The sequence below is a fragment of the Babylonia areolata genome, chromosome 24 (assembly GCF_041734735.1).
Source record: "Babylonia areolata isolate BAREFJ2019XMU chromosome 24, ASM4173473v1, whole genome shotgun sequence".
Classification (NCBI taxonomy): domain Eukaryota; kingdom Metazoa; phylum Mollusca; class Gastropoda; order Neogastropoda; family Buccinidae; genus Babylonia; species Babylonia areolata.
In genome coordinates this window covers 9,441,611-9,456,610 of record NC_134899.1, presented here as the reverse complement: position 1 = coordinate 9,456,610, position 15,000 = coordinate 9,441,611, and the positions used below count along the sequence as shown (strand labels likewise).

Genomic DNA, 15,000 nt, shown 5'->3' with positions numbered 1-15,000 from the left:
AACAAAGGGAACAACAACAACAACAGAGGAAGCAACAACAACAACAACAACAACAACAACAGAGGAAGCAACAACAACAACAACAACAACAGAGACAACAACAACAAAAACAGAGGCAACAGCAGCAACAACAACAACAACAACAACAACAAGAGAGACAACAGAGGTAACAACAACAACAACAACAAAGGCAACAACAACAACAACAACAACAACAGAGGCAACAACAACAACAACAGAGGCAACAACAACAATAAAGACAACGACAACATGAACAACAACAACAGCAACAACAACAACGGAGACAACAACAACAAAAACAGAGACAACAGCAGCAACAATAGCAACAACAGAGACAAAAACAACAACAGAAACAACGACAACATGAACAACAACAACAACAGAGGCAACAGAGGTAACAACAACAACAGAGGTAACAACAACAACAGAGGTAACAACAACAACAGAGGTAACAACAACAACAGAGGTAACAACAACAGAGACAACAACAAAACAACAACAACAACAGAGACAACGACAACATGAGCAAAAACAACAGAGGCAACAGCAGCAGCAACAACAACAACAACGACAAAGACGACGACAACAGAGGCAACAGAGGTAACAACAACATGAACAGCAACAACAACAACAAAGGCGGCAACAACAGAGGCAACAACAACAACAACAGAGGCAACAGAGTTAACAACAACAACAACAACAACAGAGGTAACAACAACAAAGCAACAACAACAACAAAGCCATCAATATCAGCAACAACAGAGGCAACAAAGCCATCAACAACAGCAACAGCAACTACAACAGCAGCAGCACCAGTAACAACAACTATGTTTGAAGCAAAACCACGCTTCAAGTCTGAGAGACACCTTGGAGACAAGGGGCTGCTGGTTCCAGAAGGAGTGGTGGAGGAGTGGTTCGTCCGTCGGGATCGACGAGGACCAGCTAGTCATCCTGGGGGTGGGTGGGTTGGGCTCTGTGGGTGCGCAGATGACTGGTCAGGCCAATCCGCGCCCGGAAGGTTCTGACGCAGTGTGGACAGGGGATGGTGGCGGCTGTCGGGGACTTGCTGGCACTGCTTTTCCCGGCCTGTCTGTGCTGCTCTGCTGCAGCGATTCTGTTGGCCTCACAGGATTTGGCGCCTTTTGTGGACAGCTGAACGCCACTTTGGTCTGTCCATTGCATTCAGCTCCCATGTGTCGTGGCTGATGTTGAAGGCCTTCAGAGAAGCTTTCAGAGTGTCTTTGAAGCGCTTCTTTTGGCCTCCATGGGAGCGCTTGCCATGTTGGAGTTCGCCGTGGTGGAGGAGTAATACTGATGGAAACGTCCTTTACTGTCATGTTTTCTGAAAGCGGTAGTAGGCGCGCAAGTTCATCAAAAGCTCCAACGAACAATATTACGTTTTTAACATAAAAAAAATATATCTAAAAAAAATAAAGGGATATAAAAAATAGACTTCAGTTACTCGTTCTGCAAAGGCGAGTTTTTTTTAAAAACATTTGTTTCATTTTTCTAAATTTTTTTTTAGAACGAAATCAATCTTTGGGGACCAATGCTGAGGTAAAGGGGACGAATTCAATTCCAAGTGACAAAGTTGTGGCAGGACTGGGGAGATTTGGTGCATTGCTTGGTGCACTGCTTGGTTCTAACTTTTTGACAGTTACACGTGACTAAATGCCTACGTTGACCGAACCACGCCATTGGTCAGTTCCATACTACACACAGTTTAGTAGCGGGTTACGACCATACTAGGCTCTTCCGTCCGAGCAATGCAACTGGCTCCAGGGGCCTGTCTCTGTGGCGTAGGTGTCCAAACCATGCAGAAATGGTAATGATGCCTGGCTTGGCAATGCTGTACGGTTCAAGAAGCCTCACACTTCACTGTGCAGCATGACTCGGGCGACTTTTCCCCCGTGATAAAACAATAACCATTGCAGAGTGACCGGGGCTACTTTTCGGGTGACTGGGGCGACTTTCGAGTGACTGGGGCAACTTTCGGGTGACTGGGGCGACTTTCGGGCTACTTTCGGGTGACTGAGGCGACTTTCCGGCTACTTTCGGGTGACTGAGGCGACTGTCTGGCTACTTTCGGGTGACTGAGGCGACTTTCCGGCTACTTCCCAGTGACTGAGGCAACTTTTGAGCTACTTTCCAGTGACTGGGGCAACTTTCGAGCTACTTTCGGGTGACTGGGACAACTTTTGAGCTACTTCCCAGTGACTGAGGCAACTTTTGAGCTACTTTCCAGTGACTGGGGCAACTTTTGAGCTACTTTCCAGTGACTGGGGCAACTTCTGAGCTACTTTCCAGTGACTGGGGCAACTTTTGAGCTACTTTCCAGTGACTGAGGCAACTTTTGAGCTACTTTCCAGTGACTGGGGCAACTTTCGAGCTACTTTCGGGTGACTGGGACAACTTTCGAACTCCCAAAGCCAAGCAGTGTGCATAATAATAATAATAATAATAATAATACATAGTTTTTCTATTGCGCGATATTCAGCACCAATGCTGCCCAAAGCGCCTCACATCATAGTTGACTATAAACATGCCTTAAAAAACATATCAACCGCTATCTGACAATGGAAAACATCCAGTGTGTTCATATGAATGCAAAAGTACACCAAAGATTATAAAAGCTATGAAAGTAAATATGGCTCAGATTAAAACAAAATGCATTTCATGTATGTTGTGTGAACCGGGTCAACTTTCGCGTTACAACCCCAAGCCAAACGTAACAGACTTTGTGGGGTGAACTGGGGCAGATTTCCTGTGACAACACCAGTAATCGAGGGATAACGCTCACTGAACACACCAACAATTCAGCGTTGTGTGAAGGGATGAATTTCGTGTTCGTTCTTCAGTCTTCGAACTTATAGTATGTAATGTCACTGCTGATATATACTAATCGACATTTCTTAACGGCTGTATGAATGATCGGACTACACAAGGGACTTTATTCAGAAAACAACAAGAAAAAAACTCTATCTCTGTATAATTTATATCAATCAATCAGTCTGTCAATCAATCTGTCTATCTATATGTACACACACATTCTCTCTCTCTCTCTCTCTCTCTCTCTCTCTCTCTATATATATATATATATATATATATATATATATATATATATATACATACATACATACATACATATATATATATTAAAAAAATCTATTTCTGTATAATTTTATATCTATCTATCTATCTATCTAGAAATATATCTCTCTCTGTCTATCTATCTATCTATAATTATGTACACACACACACACTCACTCTCTCTCTCTCTCTCTATCTATATATATATATATATATATATATATATATATATCACAAAAATCTCTATCTGTATAATTTTATATCTATCTATCTATCTCTCTCTCTCTCTCTCTCTCTCTCTCTCTATATATATATATATATATATGTGTGTGTGTGTGTGTGTGTGTGTGCGCGCACAAATTCTCTCTCTCTCTCTCTCTCTCTCTCTCTCCACACACACACACACACACACACACACACACACACACACACACACACACATATATATATATAAAGTTAAAGACCACTTGTGAAATTGCTTTCTTGTTTTCTTCTTGGAGGAGGCATGATGCAATGATGCAGAATCAGTTTCCGGGAAACAGCGCGCGCGAGGTGTATGCAGCCAGTAACAATAAGTACTGGCCACTCAGAGCATGTGGTGCTGTCTGGCACATCAGGAAACTTCCTTTTTTTTAACCACTGATGAAAAGAAACAGACCCTCCCCCCTCCCCACCCCCACCCCCACCCTCTTTCTTCCCCCGTTTCACGAACACGCAGGAACACACCAACACTGCAGAGTCACGTGGTTTGGGGGGGTCAGTCGGGTGCCCCGTTACCCCAAGGTGGGGGGAGGGAGGGGGTGCCGGGAGTGGGGGGGCTTGGGGGGGGTGTTAGGCAGTCGATGCCCAAAGCAGGGGAACTGGAACCGGACGTGTCTGTTTGCTGACAGCGGCTTGAAATGCTTGCAGCTGAGCGGCGAACAGCCATGGAGACCCACTCCTAATTGCCGTGTATCGAACTATCGATCAGCGAACAGCACATGCGGCGCGCGACATCGTGAGAGGTGGGGAGGGGGGGGGGGGGGGTGAGGGGGGGTTGGGGTTTGGAGGTGGGGGCGTCAGAACACAATAGGTGCCATTGGGCGAGGTGTTCTACCTATGTGGTGTGTGTGTGTGTGTGTGTGTGTGTGTGTGTGTGTGTGTGTGTGTGTGTGTGTGTGTGTGTGTGTGTGTGTGTGTGTGTTGTTGTTGTTGTTGGTGGTGGTGGTGGTGGTGGTGGTGTGGCCCTGCCGCTAGAAGGACTCTGCAGCAGGGAAACAATGATGGATCACATACTAATAATTAATAATTATTATATTTATATAGCGCTGAATCTTGTGCAGAGACAAATCAAAGCGCTTTCAGGTGGTCTTTTGCGTTTATCTTTTTCTTCTTCTCTCACTTCATTATTTTGGCATTGGACAATTTGCATCTACACCGGTTTACGTCAGTAAAATTGATATCGAATGCTGTACAGTATAGTCATTACACATGATGACTTTTTGCTGAATTGTGAGAGCAGAGGAAAAATTTATTTCGTTGGAAAGTTGACAGCTGCGGGCATTCGTCACTTTGGGATAGGAGATAGCACTGTCAGCTGCAAACTGGGGGAAGATTTTGATGAAGTCGAGTTGGGTTGGGTCAATACCAAACACAGTCAAGTGCTGGCTGAAAAGGCCCGCAGTTCACGTCACTTCCTGTGTCATGTGAGACGGCGAGAGGTGTTAGTTCATGTTGTACCCAGTCAGACATTACCTCTGCAGCCATGAAGTTTGTTCTGTGGAATTCACGTTTCTTCTGGCCGTCTTACCAAGGCAGACCCGAGTATGAATGTTGTAAACTGATAATCTTCCTTCTTTTGTGCGTCCAGAAACGCATTTCAGATTTATTTGATTGATTTCCTGATTTAAGGTGATGGCACACAGACTGAATTGAGTTTCATTTGACAATATCATCACCACCACAACTACCACAACAACGACAACCACCACTACTACTACAACTACTGAAAGTACTCATAAGCGTTGAATGTTATGCAGAGACAAATCGAAGTGCTAGCAACCCGTCATTTACACACATGCTTAGAGACTGTATTCTTTGAAGAGTGTACCTCTTGCTGACGTGAACATTAACAGATGTTGGTTTCGTGTGTGTGTGTGTGTGTGTGTGTGTGTGTGTGTGTGTGTGTGTGTGTGTGCGTGTGTGTTGTCCACGTTGCCACACACGCAGCCCGGCAGCAAGGCGGGGGTGATGTCGGTGACGGCGCGGGCAGGTCTCCAGCCCCGGGTGTACCGGGAGGGCATGCAGTATATGAGAGACCGCATCGCCGAGATCTCGGACGACCTGGACGGCATCCAGTGCCGCTACCACGGCACGGAGCACGTGGACCACGACCTCTTCGTGCACTACCTCCAGGCCTGCGACGCGCACTTCCTCCGCGCCAACACCCAGCTCCGGAAGCGCGGCGTCAAGCTAGAGGTGATCGACTCGGAGACCCGCCTGGTGTCGCTGCTGAACCGGCTCCGTGAGGACGACGCCTGCCCGGCGGACACGGTGCAGTACCTGACGGAGTACTGGGAGAACGTCAAGGACACGGTGGAGAGCCTCAAGGCCGTGCTGTCCAAGTTCCAGACCAACGTCCTCAACCGCCTCAAGCGGAACTACATCAGCGACTCGTCCGGGGACACGCCCCTGGCGGTGTGCTCCAGCTTCACGGCGGACATCTCCTCGCACATGACGGACCTGGAGAGCCGGCTGTCCAACACCCGCATCCTCCTCAAGAGCTTCCACAGCGGGGTGCACCAGAACCTCTTCGACAAGACGCCGTTGGCGGACCTGCTGGTGGTGTCGTGTGACCTCAAGGCCTTCCCCTTGCTGCGTCTGGTGGCGGACGTGGCGGGCAAGGTGTGCGGCATGTGTCACGTGGCCCACCTGTGGCTGGTCAGGGACGAGCAGTTCATGCTGGAGATTCACAGCTTCATCCGGGAGGCCCGCCAGAGGGCCAGGAGGAGGGAGGAGGACCTCAGGTCGGTGCTGTCCTGTCTCTGTGGTGGTTGTGTTGTGTGTGTTGGGGTGTGGTTGTTATCGTGTTGTATGGTGCGGTGTGGTGTAGTGCTAGTGGTGGTATAGAGTGATGTGTGGTGTATGGTGCGGTGTGTTGTAGTGGTAGTGTTGGTGTTGTGTGATGTGTGGTGTATGCTGTTGTGCGGTGTGTTGTAGTGGTAGTGGTGGTGTTGTGTGATGTGTGGTGTATGCTGTTGTGCGGTGTGGTGTTGTGGTAGTGGTGTTGTGGTTGTGGTGGTGTGGTGGTGAGTGTGTTTGTGTTTATGTGTAGTATGTGCTTGCTGTGTGTGTGTGTGTGTGTGTGTGTGTGTGTGTGTGTGTGTGTGTGTGTGTGTGTGTTTTGTATGTGTATGCGTGTATATATGTTTACGAGATAATGAATATGATAGTTTAAATCATAGCGCCTTTCCATGTAAAATATGCTCAATTGTACTGTACAATAATGTAAACCTCGATGTGAAGAACATGCATTTAATCATTAAAATGACAATTTCCATTCGTAACCCTGCACAAAAAATAAAACACCAAAAATGATTTATGTACGTATGGAGAGGCAAGCAATCTTGTGTTGGATTCTATCCCTCAGAGGAAGCCAGTGAAGCGTTCTGAACCGTGGTGTTGCACTCTCGTGCCTGGGATTACGGAGCAGGAGCACGGCTGCATGATTCTGAACGCGTCGATGAATATTTAGCTGGGTTTTTTTTTTTGTTTTTTTTTTTTTGTTTTTGTTTCTTTAATTAACTCTTTCCACACGAACGGCGAAAAAGACGACGTTAACAGCGTTTCACCCCAATTACCATCATCAAAATATTGCAAGCGGAAGGCTCTTATACTGAAGAGGTGAATGTTGACAAAGAATACCACAATTCTGACGACGGAAGCTAAAGGTTGGGTCATTGAGACACCCACTGGACATCCGAGGGGTCTGTGTAGAGGAGAAGAGAGGACTGGCCGTACTGAGTGAGTTAAGGAGACTTGCCAAGAGGGAGGGTCACTGTAGTCTAATCCGGACAGTATGAGAGAAACAGCGAGTTTGTTGGCAGTAGCAGTGGAGTGCGGTACAAAAGTTTGACTTGAACATCCATGAAGAGTGTTTCATCTAAATAGAAGCCAAGGTTTCTAACAGACAGACCTCTGAAGGATAGAATCCAACACAAGATTATTATGATTTTTGTTTTCGGGTGTGTGGGTGTGTAGCGGTACTGAGGGCCTAGGGAGGGAGGGTGTGTAGCGGTACTGAGGGCCTAGGGAGGGAGGGTGTGTAGCGGTACTGAGGGCCTAGGGAGGGAGGGTGTGTAGCGGTACTGAGGGCCTAGGGAGGGTGGGTGTGTAGCGGTACTGAGGGCCTAGGGAGGGTGTGTAGCGGTACTGAGGGCCTAGGGAGGGTGGGTAGCGGTACTGAGGGCCTAGGGAGGGAGGGTGTGTAGCGGTACTGAGGGCCTAGGGAGGGAGGGTGTGTAGCGGTACTGAGGGCCTAGGGAGGGTGGGTAGCGGTACTGAGGGCCTAGGGAGGGAGGGTGTGTAGCGGTACTGAGGGCCTAGGGAGGGAGGGTGTGTAGCGGTACTGAGGGCCTAGGGAGGGAGGGTGTGTAGCGGTACTGAGGGCCTAGGGAGGGTGTGTAGCGGTACTGAGGGCCTAGGGAGGGAGGGTGTGTAGCGGTACTGAGGGCCTAGGGAGGGTGTGTGTAGCGGTACTGAGGGCCTAGGGAGGGTGTGTAGCGGTACTGAGGGCCTAGGGAGGGTGGGTGTGTAGCGGTACTGAGGGCCTAGGGAGGGTGGGTAGCGGTACTGAGGGCCTAGGGAGGGAGGGTAGCGGTACTGAGGCCCTAGGGAGGGAGGGTGTGTAGCGGTACTGAGGGCCTAGGGAGGGAGGGAGTGTAGCGGTACTGAGGGCCTAGGGAGGGAGGGTGTGTAGCGGTATTGAGGGCCTAGGGAGGGAGCGTGGGGTAAAATCCGTCCCAGTGCAGGAAGAGGAGGAATTTTGTTTAATGTCCTGTCAAACATACTAGTGACTGTAAACTTTTTCTTCTTTTTTTTGTTATAAAGTATTGATTTTCACATTTGAATGAATACCATTTAAAAGGTAGGGGAGAAGGGGGGGGGGGGGGTGGAGATGTGGGTTGGTGGGAACCGGGTAGATGGAGAGTGGATTAAAAAATGAATATTTCAAATAAATATTCAAGTACAGTTACAGGAAATTACTTCATGGAGTTCGTAAAAAGAGGTGTTGTTTATTCAACAAGAGAAACAACTGATAACGAATGCAAAATTTTTTTTTTAATTAAATTAAAAAAAGAAGAAAAAAATCAACGTTCCAGTGACTTGTGATGACTCACGCACATGTAAGGATTTCACAAATCATAGTATAAAAAAAAACAAACAAACATAAGCTTAATTCTTGTCTAGGGTTGTCGCAGGGTGCATATGTATTGATCAACTTCTTTTTTCAAAAAAGTCAGTTACGAATATATATATATATATGATTATACGTCTTAAACCAGTTAGCAACAATGGATAGCAAAACTTACATATTAACTCTTTTATTAATCCGATACAGAGTCTGTTGGTATAAATCAGCAGATACATTTACTAACACACACACACACACACATTCACAGATATATATAAAAATATATATATATATATATATGTGTGTGTGTGTGTGTGTGTGTGTGTGTGTGTGTGTGTGGTGTGTGTGTGTGTGTGTGTGTGTGTGTGTGTGTGTGTGTTTCGGTTTTTTTTTTCCTCCTTTTTTTCTTGTTTTAATTTCTAGCAGACGTGTAGTAGCATGCAGAGTATTTTTTTAGATGACGTCAAAATGTGCGGACTGAGCCATATGACACTGCACCACATCTGCTTTGAACAAACCACACACACACACACACACACACACACTCATATCTATCTATCTATCTCTCTCTCTCTCTCTCTCTCTCTCTCTCTCTCTCTATATATATATATATATATATATATATATATATATAAATAAGAGTATGTACATATATGGACAAGTCAGCATGGTATGACGCTGCTTTGAATTTCAATCTGACAATAAAGACTTACCGCCGACGTGACCGACATTAAATCTGACAGCAAAGCCTGTTCAGTATGACTGGCATAAAATCTGACGACAAAGGACAAAGACTTTCGGACGGGATCTCCATAACAATATGACAATGAAGTCTTTCCAATATGACTCTAGTTTCTGACTGGAACTTCGTGCACGACACAATCCACGCGCGGCAATGAAAAGTTTCCGATGCTAACTGGGTATATGAGAAAGTTCCTATCCAGTAATAGTGAGTTTTCAAAGCGAACTCTGTAACAATGCATCTATATATATATTTTTTAATTCTCCTCCACAACGATGCCATTTCCCTCTGTGAGACAATGCATTCTTGATGCCTCTTTTTATCACCCTCGGTATCAAACATATTTTTTACTCTCCCTCAGTATTGAAAACATCCATCTTTACTCTCCCTCAGTATATCAAACGTTTCTTTAATCTCCCTCAGTATAAAACACATCTTTACTTTTCCTCAGTATCAAACACATCGTTACTGTCTCTCAGTATAAAACTCATCTCTCAGAGTCAAACACAACGTTACTGTCTCTCAGTATAAAACGGATCTTTACACACACACACACACACACACACACACACACAACCACACACACACACACACAAACAAAACAGTACAAAAACAGTATAATATATTATCAATATTATTATTACAGATTTCACAAAAAGTTAAGGTCTACTTTGGAAGAGCAAACATGTTTCATAAGGTGTTAAAAAAAATTCAAGAGAAATGAATTATGTAAGGTGTATATGGACGACCACTGGACGAATACGCAAATTGTTATTTCAGACACACGCACGCCATAAAAACCTTCAAAATTACGTTTGAAAAAAGTTATTTTTAATTATTTATTAATTAATTTATTTAGCTCAAAATCTAAATCTATTCTTGCTTTTAAACGACAGCTGCAGTTTTTCATCGTAAAAAAAAAAGTTGTGTGTGTGCAAGAAACCACCTCTACTTACGACATGTGCTCATTACAATAGGCAACATACACCGCATGAAAGTCAGCATCATTACATCATGTCCGCAAAGAAGAAACCTGTGCGATGGGAAATAACTTTCGGTGAACCCTCTGTATTTGTGTCCCCTGCAACCCGCAGGTGGTTTTTGTTGGGGTTTTTTGTTTTTTTTGTTGTTGTTTGTTTGTTGTTGTTTTTCTACCCGGAAATTTTGCATTATTTCACCATGCCCCGCTATGCAATGGGAAATGACATCTTCTAAATCCCACGTAACTCTCTCCCCCTCGCAACCCACGGGAATTTTTTTTTCAGGAAATTTTGTATCATCCCCCCAAAACAACAACAACAACAGCAAAACAGCAACAACAAAACACACACACACACACAGACACAACCCCCCTAAAAAAACACCAACAAAACAACAACAAAAACAAGAACACACACACACACACACACACACACACACAGAAGAAATGCAGCAATGGGAAATAACTTTTTTATAATTGTGTGATTCTCTCCACTGCGCGGCAAAACCCACCCACCCACACCCACCCACCACCCACCCCTACCTCAGGTCCCAGAAGGAGCAGCAGAAGAAGTACGAGAAGAGCGTGAAGGCGGCGCACATCCTGCTGTACAACAACCGGGACAAGCTGCACCGCATCGAGACGGAGCTGCGCGTGCTGGAGGAGCAGATGAACGAGAGCGCGCGTGACAAGCAGCACCACTACGACCAGCTGCAGCAGAAGGAGAGCATGGTGGACTTCCTGCAGATCACGCTGTCCCAGACCAAGAGGAACTACACGCTGCAGGCCACCAGGGTCAAGCTGTCCAGACAGGTGGGTTTGGTGTAGTGTGGTGTTGTGGTGTATGGTAGGGTAGGGTAGTGTGTCATGTGTGTGGTTGTGTCCTGACCATGACCATCTAGAACAGCAATGTATTTGTATTTGTATTTCTTTTTATCACAGCAGATTTCTCTGTCTGAAATTCGGGCTGCTCTCCCCAGGGAGTACTCAACGTCAATGTACTGTGTAATGTGTGGTTGTCGTGTCCATGACCATCAGAACAGCAATGTACTGTGTAACGTGTGTGGTTGTCCTGTCATAACCATGATGACCATGAGAATAGCAATGTACTGTGTAATGTGTGGTTGTCCTGTCATAACCATGATGACCATGAGAATAGCAATGTACTGTGTAATGTGTGGTTGTCGTGTCATGACCATGATGACCATGAGAACAGCAATGTACTGTGTAATGTGCGTGGTTGTCGTGTCCGATGACCCTGAGAAGAGCAATGTACTGTGTAATGTGTGTGGTTGTCGTGTCATAACCATGATGACCATCAGAACAGCAGAGGAGGCAACTACTTACTGCCCCCTCCCACCACCACCCCCCTGCCCCGCCGGCATTAATCTGGGCTAGAATTTGATTGTGGTGGAGAGTGTCTTGATCAAGTTGTACATCCCCATTCTTTCTCGGCCAAGAGGGTTTTAGGACTGTCGGCGTTTGAGGTGCAGACTGTGTAGACAGTTACATGAACTGTACTGTGTTCAGACAGGTAAATGAACTGTACTGTGCAGACAGGTAAATGAACTGTACTGTGTTCAGACATGTAAATGAACTGTACTGTGTTCAGACAGGTAAATGAACTGTACTGTGTTCAGACAGGTAAATGAACTGTACTGTGTACAATCAGGTAAGTGAAGTGCACTGTGTACAAACAGGTAAATAAAGTGCAGTGCGCAGACAGGCATAACTTTTAATTTTTTATATCAAACTCTCCACACAGGTAGATCCACTAAATTATCCCAACGGGTAGATTTCATACTGTTCAAATGGTAAGCTATTACATTAGTCACTCTAGATGTTTAGGTACCAGCGTAACTCATTCGGCTGAGAACCCAACTCTCACTCAGAAAGCTGGAAGCTGGAATTCCGGGCTCCCCCCCCCTCCCCCCCCCCCCCCTCAACCCCCCCCACCTTTTGATAAGTCACTGTGGTGGTGTCAGTACACCGATAGATACTAGGTGCCAGTTGCATTGCTTGGTTCTAACTTTTTGATAGTTACACCTGACTAAATGCCTACGTTGACCGAACGACGCCACTGCTCAGTTCCATGCTACACACGGTTTAGTAGCGGGTTACGACCATACTAGGCTCTTCCGTCCGAGCAATGCAACTGGCTCACAGGATAATTGTCCCCGCCGGCCATACCACTTGAGATGAGTGACCGACGTTAAACCTGTGTGTAACTTTGGTGGATCTTTTGTTATACCGACCAGACATGTAGACACTACATTGTCCAAGCTGCTCTGTGTGTGTGTGTGTGTGTGTGTGTGTGTGTGTGTGTGTGTATCAACCGGTCCAGATGAATATTAAGTCAGGTAGCTATGAAACTGTCCAGACATATATATTGCACTGTCCAGCTAAGGTATATTGCCCTGTTCAGACAGACAGGTATATTGCACTGTCCAGGTAGACAGGTATACTGCCACACTTCAGACAGGTGGACAATGATGTACTATTCAGACACCAAGCCGTCCAGGCAGGCAGTGTGTGTCGCGCGTCATTCTTGGAGCTCAGCCGTATTGAGTCAGTTCGCGCGCGTCATTCTTGGAGCTCAGCCGTTTTGAGTCAGTTCGCGCGCGTCATTCTTGGAGCTCAGCCGTATTGAGTCAGTTCGCGCGCGTCATTCTTGGAGCTCAGCCGTTTTGAGTCAGTTCGCGCGCGTCATTCTTGGAGCTCAGCCGTATTGAGTCAGTTCGCGCGCGTCATTCTTGGAGCTCAGCCGTATCGAGTCAGTTCGCGCGCGTCATTCTTGGAACTCAGCCGTTTTGAGTCAGTTCGCGCGCGTCATTCTTGGAGCTCAGCCGTTTTGAGTCAGTTCGCGCGCGTCATTCTTGGAGCTCAGCCGTTTTGAGTCAGTTCGCGCGCGTCATTCTTGGAGCTCAGCCGTTTTGAGTCAGTTCGCGCGCGTCATTCTTGGAGCTCAGCCGTTTTGAGTCAGTTCGCGCGCGTCATTCTTGGAGCTCAGCCGTTTTGAGTCAGTTCGCGCGCGTCATTCTTGGAGCTCAGCCTTACTGAGTCAGTTCGTCAATATCTTTCAACAGACATGGAAGCAGCAAGACTTCTCAACGCACTAGTTGTTTCTTAGCTTAATTACTGAAAGTGGCCGCTGTACGGTAAGAGGTAGACTAAAAGAACTTGGTAAAAGTCGAATTACATGGGATAAAAGAAGCAAGACAAAACAAGACAAGACAAATTCTTTATTATCGAGGATAATAGATAAGCACTGGCGCGCTTTTTTTTTCCATCCAGTCCCCGCCCTGAAACAGGGTCTACACTACACAATAGTACATAATATATGTCATTGCATGCATTACACAATGCTACTTAAAGTCATAATTTACTTCTTTTTTTATTATTATTATCTTATTATTATTATTATGATTATACCTTTTCATATTATAATTATTATTCATTTATCTATTTATTTATCTATTTATCTATTTATTTATTTATGTAAGCTTATCTATCATTTATTCACCTTTTTTTTCAAGGCCTGACTAACCGCGTTGGGTTACGCTGCTGTTCAGGCATCTGCTTGGCAGATGTGGTGTAGCGTATATGGATTTGTGCGAACGCAGTGACGCCTCCTTGTGCTACTGAAACTGAAACTGAAACTTAAAGTCATAGCATGCGAATACAATACTACATACGGCGACGTATCGAGCCACAGGCTGCTGTACGATTAATTTTGTCCACGGAGCGAAATTCCCGGGATCCAGCGCGTTCAGAAAGCGCATCATGTTTCGTCCTTAATTAACAAAGAAAGCGAGATCATGTCACACCGCTGATGAAGGAACCTGACCCGATGCCCTGCCCGTGAAATTTTCTTTTCCAGCACCAACTGGTCACTCCTGCATTCTTGTACTTTGATGGTTCTCTTCTGCCATATCTGTCCTCTGATCACTGCACGTTCCAGTCATCACGTTCCCTCCTGTACCCCCCCCCCCCCCCCCCCCCCCCCCCCCCCCCCCCCCCACAAAAAACAAAAACAAAAACAAAAACAACAACAACAAACAAACAACAACAACAAACAAACAAAAAGCAAAAACAACAAAAAAGAAAAAAATTGAAGGTGCCAAAACAAAACCTAAAGCCATTTGGACAGCATTCCATCAGCTTTGCTGCTCCGGCTGTCTGGAAGTTGCTGCTTCCCAGTCTGCGAAATATGTCCTCTTTACGTGTCTTCAAGCTCTGACCAAAAGCCTTTTTCAAGCAGATGAATACAATCAGCTTGTTCACCACATATATGTAAGCAGAACGTGTTGCACTGTCCCTTACTGTTTGTGGGGGAATGAAGGAAGGAATGATTGGTGTATGAGTGGGCAGCGGGTAGTGGTTTACTGGTCATTGTGCAATATGAAGGCTATTTACGTTTATTAATATTATTATTTGTTGTTGCTGTTCTTTTTGATTATTAGCATTATCATTATCATCATCGTCATTATTATTATTACTATTAATATTGTTATCATCATCGTCATTATTATTATTACTATTAATATTGTTATTATTGTTCTTTTTTAAATAAATTACTATTATCATTATTATTATTATTATTATTATTATTATTACCATTATTACCATTAGTAGTAGTAGTAGTAGTAGTAGTAGTAGTAGTATTGTTGCTGCTGCTGTTTCTGTTGTTGTTGCATCTCTTTTGAAAGCCAGATATCAAAGCGTAAAATCAAGTACATGTCAAACTATTCTTACAGATACTGACGAACGCAGATA

The 15,000-nt window shown here is 45.2% G+C and overlaps 1 protein-coding gene across 2 annotated transcripts in view; it reads left to right on the top strand.

The window, feature by feature from the left end:
* LOC143299017 (uncharacterized) overlaps window positions 1-15,000 on the top strand; it is a 76,974-nt gene that overhangs the window by 52,568 nt on the left and 9,406 nt on the right. For both annotated transcript variants that reach the window (XM_076612092.1, XM_076612093.1), the window contains 2 exons: window positions 5,320-6,116; window positions 10,773-11,037. In XM_076612092.1, coding sequence (XP_076468207.1) covers window positions 5,320-6,116; window positions 10,773-11,037 — 1,062 coding nt within the window. The remainder of the gene's footprint in view (window positions 1-5,319; window positions 6,117-10,772; window positions 11,038-15,000) is intronic.